Raw genomic sequence first — 15,527 nt, forward strand, 5'->3', positions numbered from 1 at the left:
AACAAAAATAGCTGACTATGAAGTTCAACACTCAGGTGACATGAATTTGGAAGGGAAAAATTATATAAAATAAAGATGTTTGGGTTTTTTTTGAATGAAGGAAAAGAAAGACTGATCAGGCAAGGAATGGGTGAAAACAGACAAAGCAAGCAGTAGATTTGATAAAATGTTTCCTTGTGGGATATTTTATTTGATAGAATTTTCCAATTGTTGCTGTTGTATCAATAATCATAGTTCTGCGTGTGATCTTCTTATTTGAGACTCCACAGGGCCAAAGATCCTCGTTCCATTCTACTCTTTCTTTAAATTCCACAATAAAAAGATCAAGAGAGGTTGTCTGCTTCATTTGACGTTTTCATGTACAATGTTTAGAATATGTGGCCTGTGAGGGCCAGAGGCCAACAAGCTTCACAAGGCCTTTAATCCATTTAGAGCTGGGATAGACTCCATCTTGACCCTAAACTGGAGGAAGAGAAGGTGAGTGAATGTAGGATATTCCACCTCTGAAGCATATTTGGAGATTTGACTATGATGCCTGAGCTGACGAGAGGTTTTGATGTTTTGTTTGCATATTTTTTAGAAAAAAAAAGACTTCAGATTTTTTTCCCATCAAGCTTTAAATTAAATCTAAAAAAGTGGGGGTTTTTTTTGTAGTAAAAGAAACAGACTTTTTTATTTATTAAATCAAATTAAATGTTTTAAAAGAAAGTGGGAAAAATGAACATCATTAATAGTGTTTAATCAATCTCATTTGTGAGGAAAAGATGGTGGACGTCATTAGTACTCATTGCCTTACTTGACAATAAAAGCATTTGGCTTTGATTTTTCACCTCATGTTTTCTCTATCATTAGAGTTCCCTGCTGCAAACAAATGACAGTAAAAATGAAAAAACAAACACAAAATGCCAGTTAATAAAATTAAGTTCACATTAGGGTTACAGCATAAAAAAAATCAAAATAACTTTAATATGTTGAATCACTGATAGTGGCCACAATGGGTTTGAAAATATGTTTCAGATGATGAAAAATAATCTAAAAGTATACTTTTTTGCTTTATATGATTAAATTACTGGTAAAATACTTTTTGTTGCCACTAATAACCAGAGGAGGGGGTTTGGGTAATTTAGATTTAAATTTTAATATCAGTCTATGAACCAGATATGGTCAAATTATTACTATTGTCGAAGGAATTTCCCTTTTACTTAAAGTTTTTTTTATTAGGTATTCCTGAGTTTAACTATACTTAGAGCAGGTTTACTAAAGAGCATGTACATGTAGTGCAGGAAGTATACTAATTGAACACGTCATACTAAATTGGAACATTTTAAATTTACAGTATGTACTGTGTAGACAGTTGATAATAAGTAAACCAAAAGTATGCTGTCTCACTTTTAGTATAGATTAAGTATAAGTGCACACCTAAATAGATTACGTTTAGCTGAGTAACTTTTGCTTTCTAAATAGATTTTTGGTTAATTTGTTTTTGTACTTCTACTGAAGTAACATCACTAAAGCTTGGTCATAGGCCGTTTCATTCAACACAGTTACATTTATTATTATTATTTTGTATTGTTAAGAAAACAATATACCTTGATTTTGTTTTCAACTCTACAAATATGTGTTGAAAAGTTCCATCAAAATACTTGAACAACATTTGATCAGTTGGTGGGTCAGTACCTGAACAAATAGTTTTCTTGTCATATTGATAATTTCTTTAAAACTTTAGCTTTCCAGTGACACTTTTAGAGTATGCAGTTGTTTCTGATGTGATCCCTGCAGGTTTTCTTCAATTTCTAAAAATGTCTAATGCAAAGAAAATAGGCCAGTGCTGAATTTGATGACACTTTTAGTGGAGATGTGGACATTACGAGGAAAGGATGCACCAATAGATATATTAGAAATCAAATTTCTTGTTTGACTTCTGGTGCAAAGATTATTTGGTATCCAATCTTGAGTGATTCAATATTGTATTAAAAATAAAAAAGAAAAAAAGTTTCATTTAACATTTTTTATCAAATTTTTCCAGTAAAGATAGACAAAAAAGATTTAAAATAGGGAAAGGGTATTTCTTATTTTTACCTAAAACACGTGTGTTTAGCTAATCAAGTAAGGAGACCACTTTTAAAATTTAGTTTAGTATTGCATGTAGTCTACATAACTGGATCAGATTTGAAAGAATTTATAGTCACAGAATTGAATGTAAACGTCCAAATTAGTATTGTTGATTTCATGTTTTATTTTGAATACATGGTTTGCCCAAAACTGTAATTTTTGTTATTCAACTGTTTATAATTTATTGTTTAATCCCACACTCACAAATATAAATGGTCCATTTCAAAATCTTGTTTTAATGTTTTCATTCTTGACTTTAAAATAATCACAACAGTGGAACAAATGTAAAATATGCAGATCTTGAAGGAATGGCACATTTTTCAATTCTTTTTAACAAGATTGTAATGATTGTTGATGTGCAGGTTGTACAGTACGTGTTATGTTTACTTTCGCCTATTGTCCTGTATCTAGTTCATAACAAAGTTTTTTAAAGACAAAAAAGGTTTAAACGACACTTAACGAAAGGGAACAAAATAAGAGCTTTTCTTTGAAGCGGCGCACAATCTGAAACTTTTATTTTGAAGTGGCAGAATGAGAGGCAGCCGGAAGCGAGTGTCGCTCTTACATTCAGCCCAGAGACTGCTGTTTAGGAGGCGGAAAGCTTTGGCTGTGATGCCCTTAGATGATGGCTGCTTTCGGGATCTTAAGTTACGAACACCGGCCATTAAAGCGGCCCCGCCTCGGTCCTCCGGACGTTTATCCCCAAGATCCAAAGCAAAAAGAGGTGCAGTCAACTTTCATTCGAGCCTCTCTTGGATTGGAATTGTGTTTGTTGGAATTGTGTTTGTTGGTGGGGGAGAATTCTCTCGACAGGGAAGCTGTAGGGGGCTAACACACAGCTAGCGTTTTATAGCAGCGCTGTATAAGCGAAGGGCCTTGGAGCAACAATAAGCAGCTCCCGGCTGTCAGCTTATTAGCAGCTCCGCACTTAACTGGAAAACAAACCCCTCGTTAAATAACAGAGCTAGCTAAGCTAACAGCAGCTATGCCACTGAATATCAAACAGAAGTTTGTATTTCCGTCAAACAGAAGGGGGTTCATATCTCCGAAAGACTCGCATATTTAAATGTTTTGCTCCACAAAAATGGCGTTAACCTGTTAACTATCCTTTTTATTATTATTATTATATTTTTTTTAGGAATGTTTAATGCATCCTTATCGTAGTTTAATTTCGACTCTACCCTGTGTGATAATGGTACATTCCTTTGTTCTTATATATGTAGCAGGTATAGTTTGGGGTGTCAGTGGTAAAGCTTTATTTCTCGGCCCACCTTTTTCTGAATTCTCAGGGGAATGATCAGTTTTTGTGTTGTCAGCACAGCCAGTCGAGCACATTTCCTGCTTGCTCAGAACGCCAGTGATTGCTGAGGAATGGAGCTTTAGCACATCTTGTAGTATTGACCTCCTACATGTGTGTTTTTGTTTCAGGATGAGTTGACTGCCCTCAATGTGAAGCAGGGCTTCAACAACCAGCCAGCTGTGTCTAGTGACGAGCACGGCTCTGCCAAAAATGTCAACTTCAATCCCGCAAAGGTACCATTCATTTATTAATTATTATTGGCAGATTTTGTCCTAAATGCCAGTTAGTTTTTTTTTTTAATGCATGTGCTCATGTGTTTGCAGATCAGTTCCAACTTTAGCAGCATCATCGCAGAGAAGCTGCGCTTCAACAGTTTTCCCGATACAGGGAAACGTAAACCGCAGGTTAACCAAAAGGATAATTTCTGGCTCGTCACAGCAAGGTCGCAGAGCTCCATCAATAGCTGGTTTACAGATTTAGGTGGTACTAAACCTCTGACCCAGCTGGCTAAAAAGGTAAAAGTCCTGTGGATGAATCCTGGGATCACTGAGTATTGTTGTGTACTTTGTTTTCCTGTTTACTGTTTTTGTTCTCAGTTCACGTACGGAAATCTTCAGTTTGTTAAAGATGCACTCAGATGAAAATAGTATTTTTAACAGGTTCTTGTGGCATTTTTGTCATGATGGACATTTTTTAAGAAAATTAAGCCTAAAAGAGCATTTCTCTTTTTTAAATTGTTGTGAATGAGGAGCAGGAGAAAAAAATGCTTTTTGAAAAGAGATTGTAGTTGGACATAGAAAAATACGATGAGCCCCCTGCTCTGCTCCATTCTGATACATGCACTCACAGGCAAATAGATCCATGTACGTCTTTGTTTTCCTCGTCTGGGCTGAAATCTGGATCAAAACTGTACGGCTGGATACCGCCAATGTTGCTCGCCATTTTAGTATCGCTGCTAATTTTAGGTTGGGGGTGTGAGGAGCTGTAAGTTAAAGGGGAGCATGTAAACAGAGGAGTAACCGAAATTGGGGTGTGATCACTCCACGTCAACAGTCCTGCCCACAACTCAGAGGAGAATACTGATGAACTCCAGCTGCTCTGCAGAAACGATGTCCTAAAAAACGAGACAGGTTTTTGATTTTGGCTAAAAACAGCATAACCCTTGTGCTGTCCTATGGGGTCCAGATGACCCGATCTTTACATTGACGTGTTCTCCCTACCATTACAAAAGTGGATAAAGGTGGAAAGATTTCATGTAATCCATGGACACCAGTGAACATCACAAATCATTGAAGAAAAAAGGTTCAGAGCACTGTCTAGTGCAGAGGTGGGCACTGAGGGCCGCATTCCTGCATGTTTTCCAGCATACCCTGCTCTGGCATGTTCTGATTGGCTGGACACACCTTAACCAGGTAATCAGCCACGAGTAGGGCAAGATTATTGGCTGGACACACCTGAAGCAGGTAATCAGCCATGAGTAGGGCAAGACTATCTGGAAATCATGCAGAAACACCGGCCCTCGAGGCCTGGAATTGCCCACCCCTGGTCTAGTGGGTCTGGATGACCCAACTCCCAATGTTAAAGTGCCTAAGATAGCACAAGGGTTACGAGACCTCTGGGAACGCTTTGAAAATGGATCAAAAAAAGGTTGAAGTGGGTCTTTAAACTGTCAGTGAAAAGAAACAGAATATCTTTCACACTTTTTATAAACTAGTAGAATTAATGATATTTGTAGCAGGTACCGGATGTTAAAGTGTCTTGAGTATTTGTACCCTTACAATTCATCTCTATGATGCTCAAACTGAACTTTGACAAAAACAGCATAAATGGAACAGCAGCTTGATGTCGTCCAATAAAGAAAATCACATTGATGTCTTCTAACTCAAACACAGAAATCTAGTCAAACGGCTGCTCTATTTTGCATCATTGTAATTTACCAGACATTATTTTGTTCCATTGTTTATGAAAAAGCTGTATTTCTCAATTGATGTGTTTTCTGCTGGCCTGTACATTTATTATTACAGTCCCAGTCTGGGCCAATGTAGGCTAGCTGTGAGCATATAGGATATTTAAGCCAGGTTTATTTATAGGTAAAGTCAATACAAAAGTTTTGCAAAAATGCAAAAATAAATGTGAATTTTGTCTTCTTTTTTTTCTTGGCTGGTCAGTTTTGGCATTTGTGCTGCTATAATTGATCAGATCTTGTTATAGTTTATTTTATTTAGATAAAGTGAATTTCAGCTGTTGTGTGGACAGCCACATGTCTATCTCCTTAACCTGTATTTGGGTTTTACACAATTAAATGTAATTTGTGCAGCCAGTCAAAAAGGTTTATTTTGAAACCCATGGAGCCATTTCTCCTGGGGTATCTGTTAATTTAAATGGAGTTCTACTTTATTGCCAGCAGTCTGTGTGCAGACCTTTCCTGGTTTTGGCCTTTGGGCTGATGATTCATACTGTTTCATTTTAATCGTAGCCCTCACTGCAGATAAGTTAGATGAATTGCTTTCAAAGTGTCTTCCAATTAGTTTTTCATAAAGTTTAATCTCTCAAACTTATAGATCTAGTTAGTTGTTGTGAAGCTTTTGAGTAGCTTTTAATGTTTTATGGAGGTAGTACTGCATTTGTAAATACTTAGTCTTACAGAAAACATGCCTAAAATGACAGTAATACATAAACAGATCAGTAGTTTAAAGTTTGAATATGTGATTGATTATGTCAAACATAGAGATCAACTTGTAATGATTAGAAATGGCATCAAATTATGATTTGACTTGTTGCCCACTTTCACTTTTTGGGTCATGTTTATTCAGCAGTTTTTCAATCAGTTTTACTGATGATGAAGTTTATCCCCTAGGTACCCATCTTTAGCAAAAAGGAGGAAGTTTTTGCATATTTGGCCAAGTACTCAGTCCCTGTGATGCGCTCAGCATGGATGATCAAGATGACATGTGCATATCATGCAGCTATCACCGAAACTAAAGTCAAGAAGAGGCATGTGATCGATCCTTGTATAGGTATGAAATCTTTCCACTCAGTTTCAATCAAACCTATTTTTCATCGATGTTTCATTTTGGCGACTTCTGACATCCTTTCCTCATTTGTTTGTCTGCAGAATGGACTCAGATCATAACCAAGTATCTTTGGGAGCAGCTTCAGAAGGTGGCGGAGTTTTACAGACAGTGTCCCAGTCAGGGCTGCAGCTCTCCTCCACCAGCCACGCCTGCAGACGTGGAGACGGCCATGAAGCAGTGGGAGTACAACGAAAAGCTAGCTATGTTCATGTTTCAGGTTAGCTCGCTGCCATTTCTTTGTTACTCGCAGCAGCAGCTGAGTGTTAACAGTGGTTATTTGCTGCACAAATAATCAATTGTTTGAACTTCATCAGAAAGGCTCTGAGAACACTTCAGAGTGTGTGTTTCAAAGCTGACCTCTGACCTTTCTGTTGGCCACTGAATGGGTTGATCTAATCTTTTTGTAAGCTGGGAAAGCCTTGCATGAGATGTTTGTATTGCTGCAGAAGATTGGGGTCCTTTTCTACTGAGTTTTGCCTTCAGACTCCTTCTAGTTGATATTCAACAAACTAATACGATGTTTTGTGTTACAAAAAAAAGAATAGAAAATTCAGGTTTTGCTGAAATAGATGACTTTTTTTCCTTTTGTTGTTCTACTCTCTGGTCAGTATCTGAGGATTCACATGTGAGCACTGTTTGCATTGATGTGTGCAGTAAATGCAATGCTTTGCACCAGCCGTGTTCTAAACGGGGAAACTGCTTCTCTCCGTGTCCAGGACGGCATGTTGGACAGACATGAGTTTCTGACGTGGGTGCTGGAGTGTTTTGAGAAGGTCCGACCCGGTGAAGATGAACTGCTCAGACTTCTCCTGCCCCTCCTATTACAGGTAGGAGCCCATTCAAATGGGAACAAAAGCCATTTACAGTGGGAAGTCGTGATCCTCTGTGGGCATGTTGTTTGTTTTTATTCACTAACTGGGTTTTAACGTTGACATACTGAGTCAACATCTGAAGATGCTGGGAGGAGATGAGCAGAGGGTGTGTCCTAGCACTGACACACTTGGTTGGTGAATTTCAAAATGCACTGAAGCCTCATTGAATGTTTTATTTCAGATGTTTTGACACCAGAGCTTTGGCTCCAGTCTTTACATTCTTTGGACTATTGTAACTCTTCAACCGTTTACTCAGTTAACGGTATTTCCAGCGTATTCTGAGGTGGAGAAAAGCAGCATCGTGCTGATATGTTGCATATTTGTACACAGCCAATATGAAAAGCGGATTTTGTCCTTGTCAGAATCAGCCGATTCACGTTGATGGCGAAAACAGTCGTAGAGTTACAGTATGGTCAAAGAGTGCTTGCTGTTTAGGAGTGGCCGGCCATATCTCCAATGTTGAAGGGTTAATTATCAGACCATTAAAACTGTTTACTATCAAACTTATTTACTTTGTGTTTGTGGAAGTAAGAAGGTTGCCAACAAATCAATTCATGTCAAATGTCTCTCCCTGTATCAGCAGAGTTAGCCTCTGGTTGACTTCTATCTGCCTCAGTGTTTACTTTATCTGTGGTCAGCTTTATAGTGTTTATTACACAAATGTCATTTCAAATAAACTTCATTCAGTAGCTTTGCTGGGTGTCACTACCCAAATGTTCAATTCTAATTTGATTCGCAAACGTCTTATTTTGTTTCTTAAACTTGTGTAGTTTGGTCATAGTTCTAGTTTTCAACAGTTTAAGCAGGAATAAAAGCTAAAATTGTACCTTTAAAAACCAACAGAAACACTGTTGTCCGCCTTTATTGTTGGCATTTTTTCCAACTACCATCATGCTTGAACCACTTATGCAGTTAACATAAACCAGCTCATTCTGTCCCTTTGAGTCCCACTATGTCCAAGAGCGTGTGTTATTTAGATGTCACCGGTGGAAAGCATTAAAGAAGGAAAAGATTTGCTCCAAATGGGGGACCTTTCTGTGTGGAGTTTGCATGTTCTCCATATGCATGCTTGGGTTTTCTCCGGGGACTCTGGCTTACGCCCACCGTCCAAAAACACGCTTCATAGGTTCATTGGTTACTCTTCAATTTTCCATAGGTGTGAATGTGAGTGTAATTTGTGTTGCCCTGCGACAGACAACCTGTACAGGATGTCCCCTTCCTTTGCCCATGAGTGGCAGGGATAGGCTCCGGCAGCCCCGTGACCAAACGTGAACAAACGGTTAGAAGATGAATGAATGGATGATTTGCTCTATAGGAAAATTGATTCATGAATTTGATACATTTGCATTTTGGAGTGAAATCGACTCAACCTTACATGTTTTCAATAATTAAGACGGCATCTCCACATCAACCCACACAGCAAACTGATGTCTAACTCTCTCTATCGTCTCTCTCTGACTACCTTCCTCATCGTTCTCTGCAGACCATTCACAAAAACCAACATTCGCGCACACTTCAGAATCTCAACAAAATCTGTCACTGACTCCACCTTTGTTGCCATGGCAGTCATGCAAATGTGGGGTTGATGGACCTGCCACACCTATGGGTGTCCATTTACAAAACTCTCCGCAGATGTTCCACATGTCAAGACATCAACTTTTGTGAAAATGTCGCCCAAATGATGGAAAAGGAATCACAAGTCCTTCTATCTGGACTAATATTGGAACAATTTCCCTGCAGCAGAAACGGGAGTCGTGGATTTAGAAAGAAAAGTCTTCTCCTTGACATGAACCATGTGGCCTTACAGTCTTTCCCAGACTTACATCAAACTAAACCACTTGTCATTTCATACCTCAACTTTAGTGTTTGAACGTTTACGTCGGTTTGTTAAGGACAGGTTCTGCATGTTGGGCAGGGCGGAGAATCTTAGTCTCTACGTTTGTCTTCCTGCTGAATGAAGGTTCAGGATAAATACTGGGACTTCTCAGCAGTGGAGTCTGGTGGATAAATCATAGATGTTCAAGTCCGTCTGTCTTTGTGATGCTAAGCAGCTGCTCCAGCAGGAAGTCCTGCTGTTTTGGGGACATGGAGAGAACAGTGAGGAAGACAGAATGATAGGACATGCACCAATTCACAAAAAGTTAGTTGTTCAACTTTTGGGGAAAAGTGTGAAATAATATTATATCAATAGTGAATCTAAAACAGGTTAGAGAACAGCTACCAACAGCAATAGGTTGCTTCAAATGTTGTTTCAATAGCATGATGTGCTGTTTGAGCATCAACTACTGCTTAAAGATTCACTCCAATGAAAATAGTGCTTTTGGCGAATTCTCGTGCGTTCTCTGTAAACTTGTCTAATAAACCGTCTTCAGCTACAAAGCCTTATGTAAAAGTAAGGAATTTGTTGTCAAATTTTGAGGTTATAAACATTAAAATGTTAGTAATCACAGTATGATTACTAACCTGTGAAAGGTGATTCCTCTCCATCAGAGTATTCTGTTATCTTTTTTACAGTTGATTGCAAAAACTGCTTCCCCTTTTGTGAGTCTTTACCTGTTTGGACCTCGTCATTACTTCATAGGTCTCTTGATAGTAATGCTGCATGTGTGTTTCGGTTTTATCTCCCGTGACGGCCAATCCAGTAATATTTTTCGATGTTTCAAACCTTCTGGGAGTTGTGCATTGCCCTTCTAAAAAAATGCCGTCTAAACAACCATGTTTTTTTGGGCACAGTGTATTTACAGAATGAGATTTTTGTGTTCTAGTGCTTCCTCAGCTGTCAGCAGTTGATGAAAGTGTGTGTCCTGGTCCCATGGCGCTGACCTCTGCTGACAGCTTCTAATAGGACTTGCAGCCACTATTTCTGTGCCGGCTTCAAAGCTGGCCGGTGTTAAGTCCACGCCGAGCACCGTGGGTAATGCTTTGCATCTGTCCGTCTGTGCTGCAGTACTCGGGGGAGTTTGTGCAGTCTGCTTACTTGTCACGACGACTGGCTTATTTCTGCACTCGCCGCCTCAACTTGTTGCTAAGTGACAGGAGCCTGGTCCCTGGCACAGTGGGGCATCCGGGGCACAGCATCTTGACACAGCAAGGCAACGCCCTCCCCTCAACCCCAACCTCCCAGCCGGCTGGAGGAAACCAGCCGCAGACGCCGTTTACAGATTTCTACATCTGCCAGCAGCACAGGCCGCTGGTGTTTGGCCTCAGCTGCATGCTGCAGGTACTTTCTGCTCTTTTGCTTTGTCTGCTCGTTAACCTTTGCACAACTGAAGAAATGAAAATAAAGGATGATTCTCTTTTTTAAATTCCATCTTTTTTGCCCCATCAGAGCATAGTGTTGTGCTGTCCCAGTGCTCTGGTGTGGCATTACTCTTTGACGGACAGCAGAAACAAGACGGGTTCACCTCTGGACCTCTTACCCTTTGCCCCCTCCAGTCTGCCAATGCCAGGGTGCAACACTGCTTTTACACAGCAGGTACCTCCTTCATCTCCTCCTTTCTCACTGAGAACCTGTTAGTTTTCTGCTTTTTACCTAGACACATGCCACAGTTTTCCGTTTTTCTGAGTACCAACTAATGCAATTCAAATTTCAAACTGGTTAATCTTTTATATTTCTTAATTTAGGTTGTTAGATCTTTTTACGATATAAGAAAGTGCTTTGATATTTAAATAAATGTCATTATTTTTTTCAGCTAAATTCCGTGGTGTTTTTTCGGTGTTTCTCCCAAATCCAACATTTGTTTTTCCTGCAGGTCCGCGCAAAATTGCGAGAAATTGAGGAACAAATTAAAGAGCGAGGCCAGGCGGTGGAGTTCAGGTGGTCATTTGACAAATGTCAAGAGACGACTGCAGGTGAGGAAGCCGCGCTCCTTAGGTTTTGCTCGTCCACTATAACTGCGACAAACGTCTGAGTGGCGTTTATGCTTTTCAAGCCTGAAACGATTGTCTCCAGCATTTCAGTGGTTCTGTATTTTCAGTGAGGACATCTTGCTCGTACACTTGCTGCATCGGTAGTGCAGTGAGACAGAAGATATAAATACCTTGGGACAAAAACTTTCAGTTTACGATTTAGAATTTTTGATGAAGGGTTCCAGAAATGACATCAACTGGAAATACTTCCAAGCAGACTTGCGGCCTCTTGGATCACCATTTCTTCCCAGCAGTTTTTTTCCTTGCCGCACAACAAGACATTTTTCCCTCTTGCTTTTAAGTCTCTCACTGGCTGTCTTTCCAGTTACTTGCATGAATTTTCCTCCAGCGGTTGTCCGCTCTCTCTGTCTGCGTCTGTACTCCCGCATGGAAGTATTGCAGAGTTTACTGTATTTTCAACTTCTTCGCTTATGTTTTCGGCACTGGCATTGTTAAAACGACACCATTTTCTGGACTGAGTATCATGAATTCTAATCACTCGGAGTAAATGGAGGTGTAATGGCGCCATGTGCACGCGTTTGTACTACAGGAGTAAAACTCCAATCTCGTTTGATGTCATTCGCTCGTGTCGCATTTCACAGTGATGGGGGGGGCCATTTCCTTCTGACGGCTCAAACGATTACAAATTACTATGAAGTACAAACCGGGCATTCGATTTTTAACAGCTCAACAGAAGGGAATTGAATGTTTGTTTGTTTTTTGTTTTTCCAGGATTCACCATTGGGAGAGTTCTCCATACCCTGGAGGTTTTGGACAACCACAGCTTTGAGAAGTCTGACTTTAACAACTCACTGGATTCACTATATAACAGGATATTTGGTTCAGGCCAGAGCAAAGATGGCCATGAGGTCAGGGTTACACTTTTTCTGTTCATTTTGAATAAATTAAAAGTTTAAATTAAATTGATGTCTTGAAAAAACAACAACAATGATTTAATTTAGCCAGTTATTTAGGTTTTTTTTTTTATCATCATAGTTTCCCTCATCAGCAAGTTGAAGTGGAATCCTTGGCAAGTTGTGTTGGTCTTTTTGTCCCATAATTCCTGTCTGTGCAGATGTCGCCTGATGATGATGCGGTGGTGACCTTGCTGTGTGAATGGGCGGTGTGCTGTAAGCGTTCGGGTCGGCACAGGGCCATGGTGGTGGCTAAGCTTCTGGAAAAAAGACAAGCTGAAATAGAAGCCGAGGTAACAGCAGTGAATACAATCTCCATACATAACATGTTTTATTTATTTTTGTGCTGTTGCAAAATTCCTGCATGCAAATTATTCAGGGTAAAAGAAAAAGAAAACAGAAAATGCAGGATAAACATGTCAAATTCATGGTTTACTTTCCCATTTGTCTTTTCTTTATGAAAGCCTTTTTTGATCATCTCAGTATACTCAGTGATAAGATCAGACTTGGGGAGGCTGTTCAAATGTTCTGAAGTATTCGAGTCAGGATTTGCCCCCACCAGAGGGGGGCACTGTTCAAAAAGGAATCAACCTTTTCTATGTCCTGCAGCAGACCTGGACTGCAACAACCTGATTGTTTTTGCGATTATTCTCTCTAAGCGCGCACTTGAGTTTTCCCCACACACTCCAAAAACTCACTACAGTTTGCACGCACCTGGTACCTGGAGAAAATGAATTTTGGGCATCGTGAACGAGCAATCTTGATGAAATTTTACACCTGCCGCCAGGTTAAGTCTATGACCACAACCACAAGTTTTGTTGACCTTTGATGTTGGGAAGAGGACACCGTCTTGAATTTTAAAATTCAATCCCCTTTATTACCTTATACAAATTTAAACTAGGGGTTTCTGTCTATCTTCTCCTAACTCCTCGAGAATCACTAGGATGCAACTTGGTAAAAAATGTAGATCCATGTAGTAGAAGATGTACATCTTTGGATAACACTAGAAGAATTAGAAGTGGTCGATTTTTCAGTGGCTTTAGCCTGGGGAGTTCCCAAAAGTGGCATTACCTTGATGCTCGCACATTTTTTACTGGGAAATTGTGAAAAGTTGAACAAAATGGAATGACACACAATATGATCATATTAAGAATATGGGTGTGGTTATCAAAAAAAATCTCTGTTGCCAAGGAAATCCAAAAGATCACTTCTCCCGATTCTTCTAAAAATTTGACTTGTTCGTCTCCCCCAGGGAACCCAAACATAAAGTGGTTGCTGTAGAGATAAAGCCAACAGCCATTTAGAAGATTTGTTTTGTTTTTTCTTCTTCAAGAATTTGTCATGTGACCGTGACCGTGACCAGTGTGCCAGGGGCAGAAGGGGGCAGAGGGGGGCATGTCTGTGGGCTTTAAGATTTTTCTTGTTTGTTTTTTTTGCCCTAAAAAAAAACTTTTTTTAGCTTTTAGCTTTTTAAATAGCTTTTTATTTTGGTTAATGGAAATTCCAATTTAATGAATTTAAATCCCAAAGTATGTGCATCCTGTTTTTCGTTACCAAACACAGATGGTTCTTGAATAAGGTTGAAAATTAATTTGGTGTTCTGGTCGTTCTAGTTGAGCCTCTGGAAGCATCTCTGGTAGCTGGAATTGTGTTGTAAATAAATTTGACATATTTGATCCCTTTATTTCTTTGTGGTTTTGAAATCTTTGTCTTCCATTTTTACCTCAGTGCCACCGCCTTTATTTATAAACCAAACACTGCAGACTCAGCCAGGAGTTTTACTCTGACCCTTTGTGCTGTGTTGTGTGTTCACAGAGGTGTGCAGAGTCGGAGGTTGTGGATGAGAAGGGCTCCGTGTCGTCTGGCTCCCTCTCGGCTGCCACATTACCCGTCTTTCAGGATGTTTTGCTGCAGTTTCTGGATACTCAGGCTCCCACACTCAGTGAGTTTTTCCGTCATCCTGAAGCGTTTCATGTGGGATTTGTCTCCTGGTCTCAGCTTTTATTACCCCCCGCATATTTATTCTGATTTGTCTTATCTGAGAAATCCTCCTATTAAATTATTCAAATCCTCTTTTCCCTGATTAGCGGAGCCCGGGAACGAAAGTGAGCGAGTAGAATTCTCCAACCTGGTTCTTCTCTTCTGCGAGCTCATCCGTCACGACGTCTTCTCTCACAACATCTACATGTGCACGTTGATTTCACGTGGCGACCTTGCTTCTGAGTCCCACCTGCCCCGCCCGCGTTCGCCCAGCGATGACGAATCAGAGCGCAAGGAGCAGGATGCAGGCAGCAGTGTCAAGATGGAGGCATGTTGGAGGCATCTGTTGTAGCTGAGTAATGGAACCAAATGCCAGAAGTATAACAGCGTAACAAGGCTGGTTTTATTATTTCTCCAACAGGATACTGGTCTGTCTGAGTCCATGGAGATCGAGCACAACTCCAGTGCTAATTTTGATGAGGTAAATGAAGCCTCTCCCGCCTTTAAAATCAGCGTCAGTAAAGGAAACAGAGCAGTCCTTTAGAGGTTTGTCTTCACTTGAGGGGACTTTTTGGTCTCATCCTGCAGATGTTCTCACCTCCCATGCACTGCGAATCCAAGGGAAGCCCTTCTCCAGAAAAAAACGCTCCAGATCAAGACAGCAAGGCCAACTGTAAAGACAAGAGCATGGACCCTGCCTTTCCTCAGCTGTACGACCAACCCCGCCACATTCAGTACGCCACTCACTTCCCCATTCCACAGGTAAGAGCACAGGTAAAGACAAAGAAAAACACCACACGTCTGCTCTCTTCAGGTCATGGAGTTCAGCCTGTTTTACTTTGACTCTGTCTCTAGGAGGAAAGTGCCAGCCACGAGTGCAACCAGCGTTTAGTGGTCCTCTACGGCGTGGGCAAACTGAGAGATGAGGCGCGACACACCATCAAGAAGATCACTAAAGACATTTTGAAAGTGCTGAACCGCAAAAGCACGGCAGAAACAGGTGACGGTGCATCCCAGCGCGTCCCACTGTGGCGGATCTGAAGGTTATAGACAAAGGTCAATATGGGGTCAAATCAGGATCAGCAAGTGAAAAACCTGATTCTAGATCAAAACATTTCAACTCAAAAGCTTGAAGAAGAAAAAATTTACATTTCAAAAAATAATTCTAAACTTGTGGAAAAACTGAAATTAGAAGAAAAACTTAAAACCTAAAAAACAAAAACTTTTACCAAATGAAACATGTTTCTTTGTAACAGCTGCAGTTTTGTGTTTCGAAATTTAGTTTTTTCGTTTCTCTCACTCTTTGCTTTCAGTCCTCAAGTTAGTTTCAATTCACCATTTTCTCTTTTGGATTTGTCCCTTATTT

The 15,527-nt window shown here is 40.1% G+C and overlaps 1 protein-coding gene across 2 annotated transcripts in view; it reads left to right on the forward strand.

The window, feature by feature from the left end:
• Nucleotides 1-2,677: 2,677 nt before the first annotated feature.
• med12 (mediator complex subunit 12) overlaps nt 2,678-15,527 on the forward strand; it is a 34,733-nt gene continuing 21,883 nt past the window's right edge. For both annotated transcript variants that reach the window (XM_023958994.1, XM_011479895.3), the window contains exons 1-16: nt 2,678-2,836; nt 3,541-3,645; nt 3,736-3,927; nt 6,270-6,429; nt 6,528-6,703; nt 7,203-7,313; nt 10,306-10,578; nt 10,687-10,833; nt 11,111-11,210; nt 12,000-12,136; nt 12,343-12,474; nt 13,997-14,123; nt 14,269-14,489; nt 14,583-14,642; nt 14,750-14,923; nt 15,017-15,161. In XM_023958994.1, coding sequence (XP_023814762.1) covers nt 2,735-2,836; nt 3,541-3,645; nt 3,736-3,927; nt 6,270-6,429; nt 6,528-6,703; nt 7,203-7,313; nt 10,306-10,578; nt 10,687-10,833; nt 11,111-11,210; nt 12,000-12,136; nt 12,343-12,474; nt 13,997-14,123; nt 14,269-14,489; nt 14,583-14,642; nt 14,750-14,923; nt 15,017-15,161 — 2,362 coding nt within the window. In that variant the 5' untranslated portion in view covers nt 2,678-2,734. The remainder of the gene's footprint in view (nt 2,837-3,540; nt 3,646-3,735; nt 3,928-6,269; nt 6,430-6,527; nt 6,704-7,202; nt 7,314-10,305; nt 10,579-10,686; nt 10,834-11,110; nt 11,211-11,999; nt 12,137-12,342; nt 12,475-13,996; nt 14,124-14,268; nt 14,490-14,582; nt 14,643-14,749; nt 14,924-15,016; nt 15,162-15,527) is intronic.

Source organism: Oryzias latipes, chromosome 10 (genome assembly GCF_002234675.1).
Source record: "Oryzias latipes chromosome 10, ASM223467v1".
NCBI classification, from domain to species: domain Eukaryota; kingdom Metazoa; phylum Chordata; class Actinopteri; order Beloniformes; family Adrianichthyidae; genus Oryzias; species Oryzias latipes.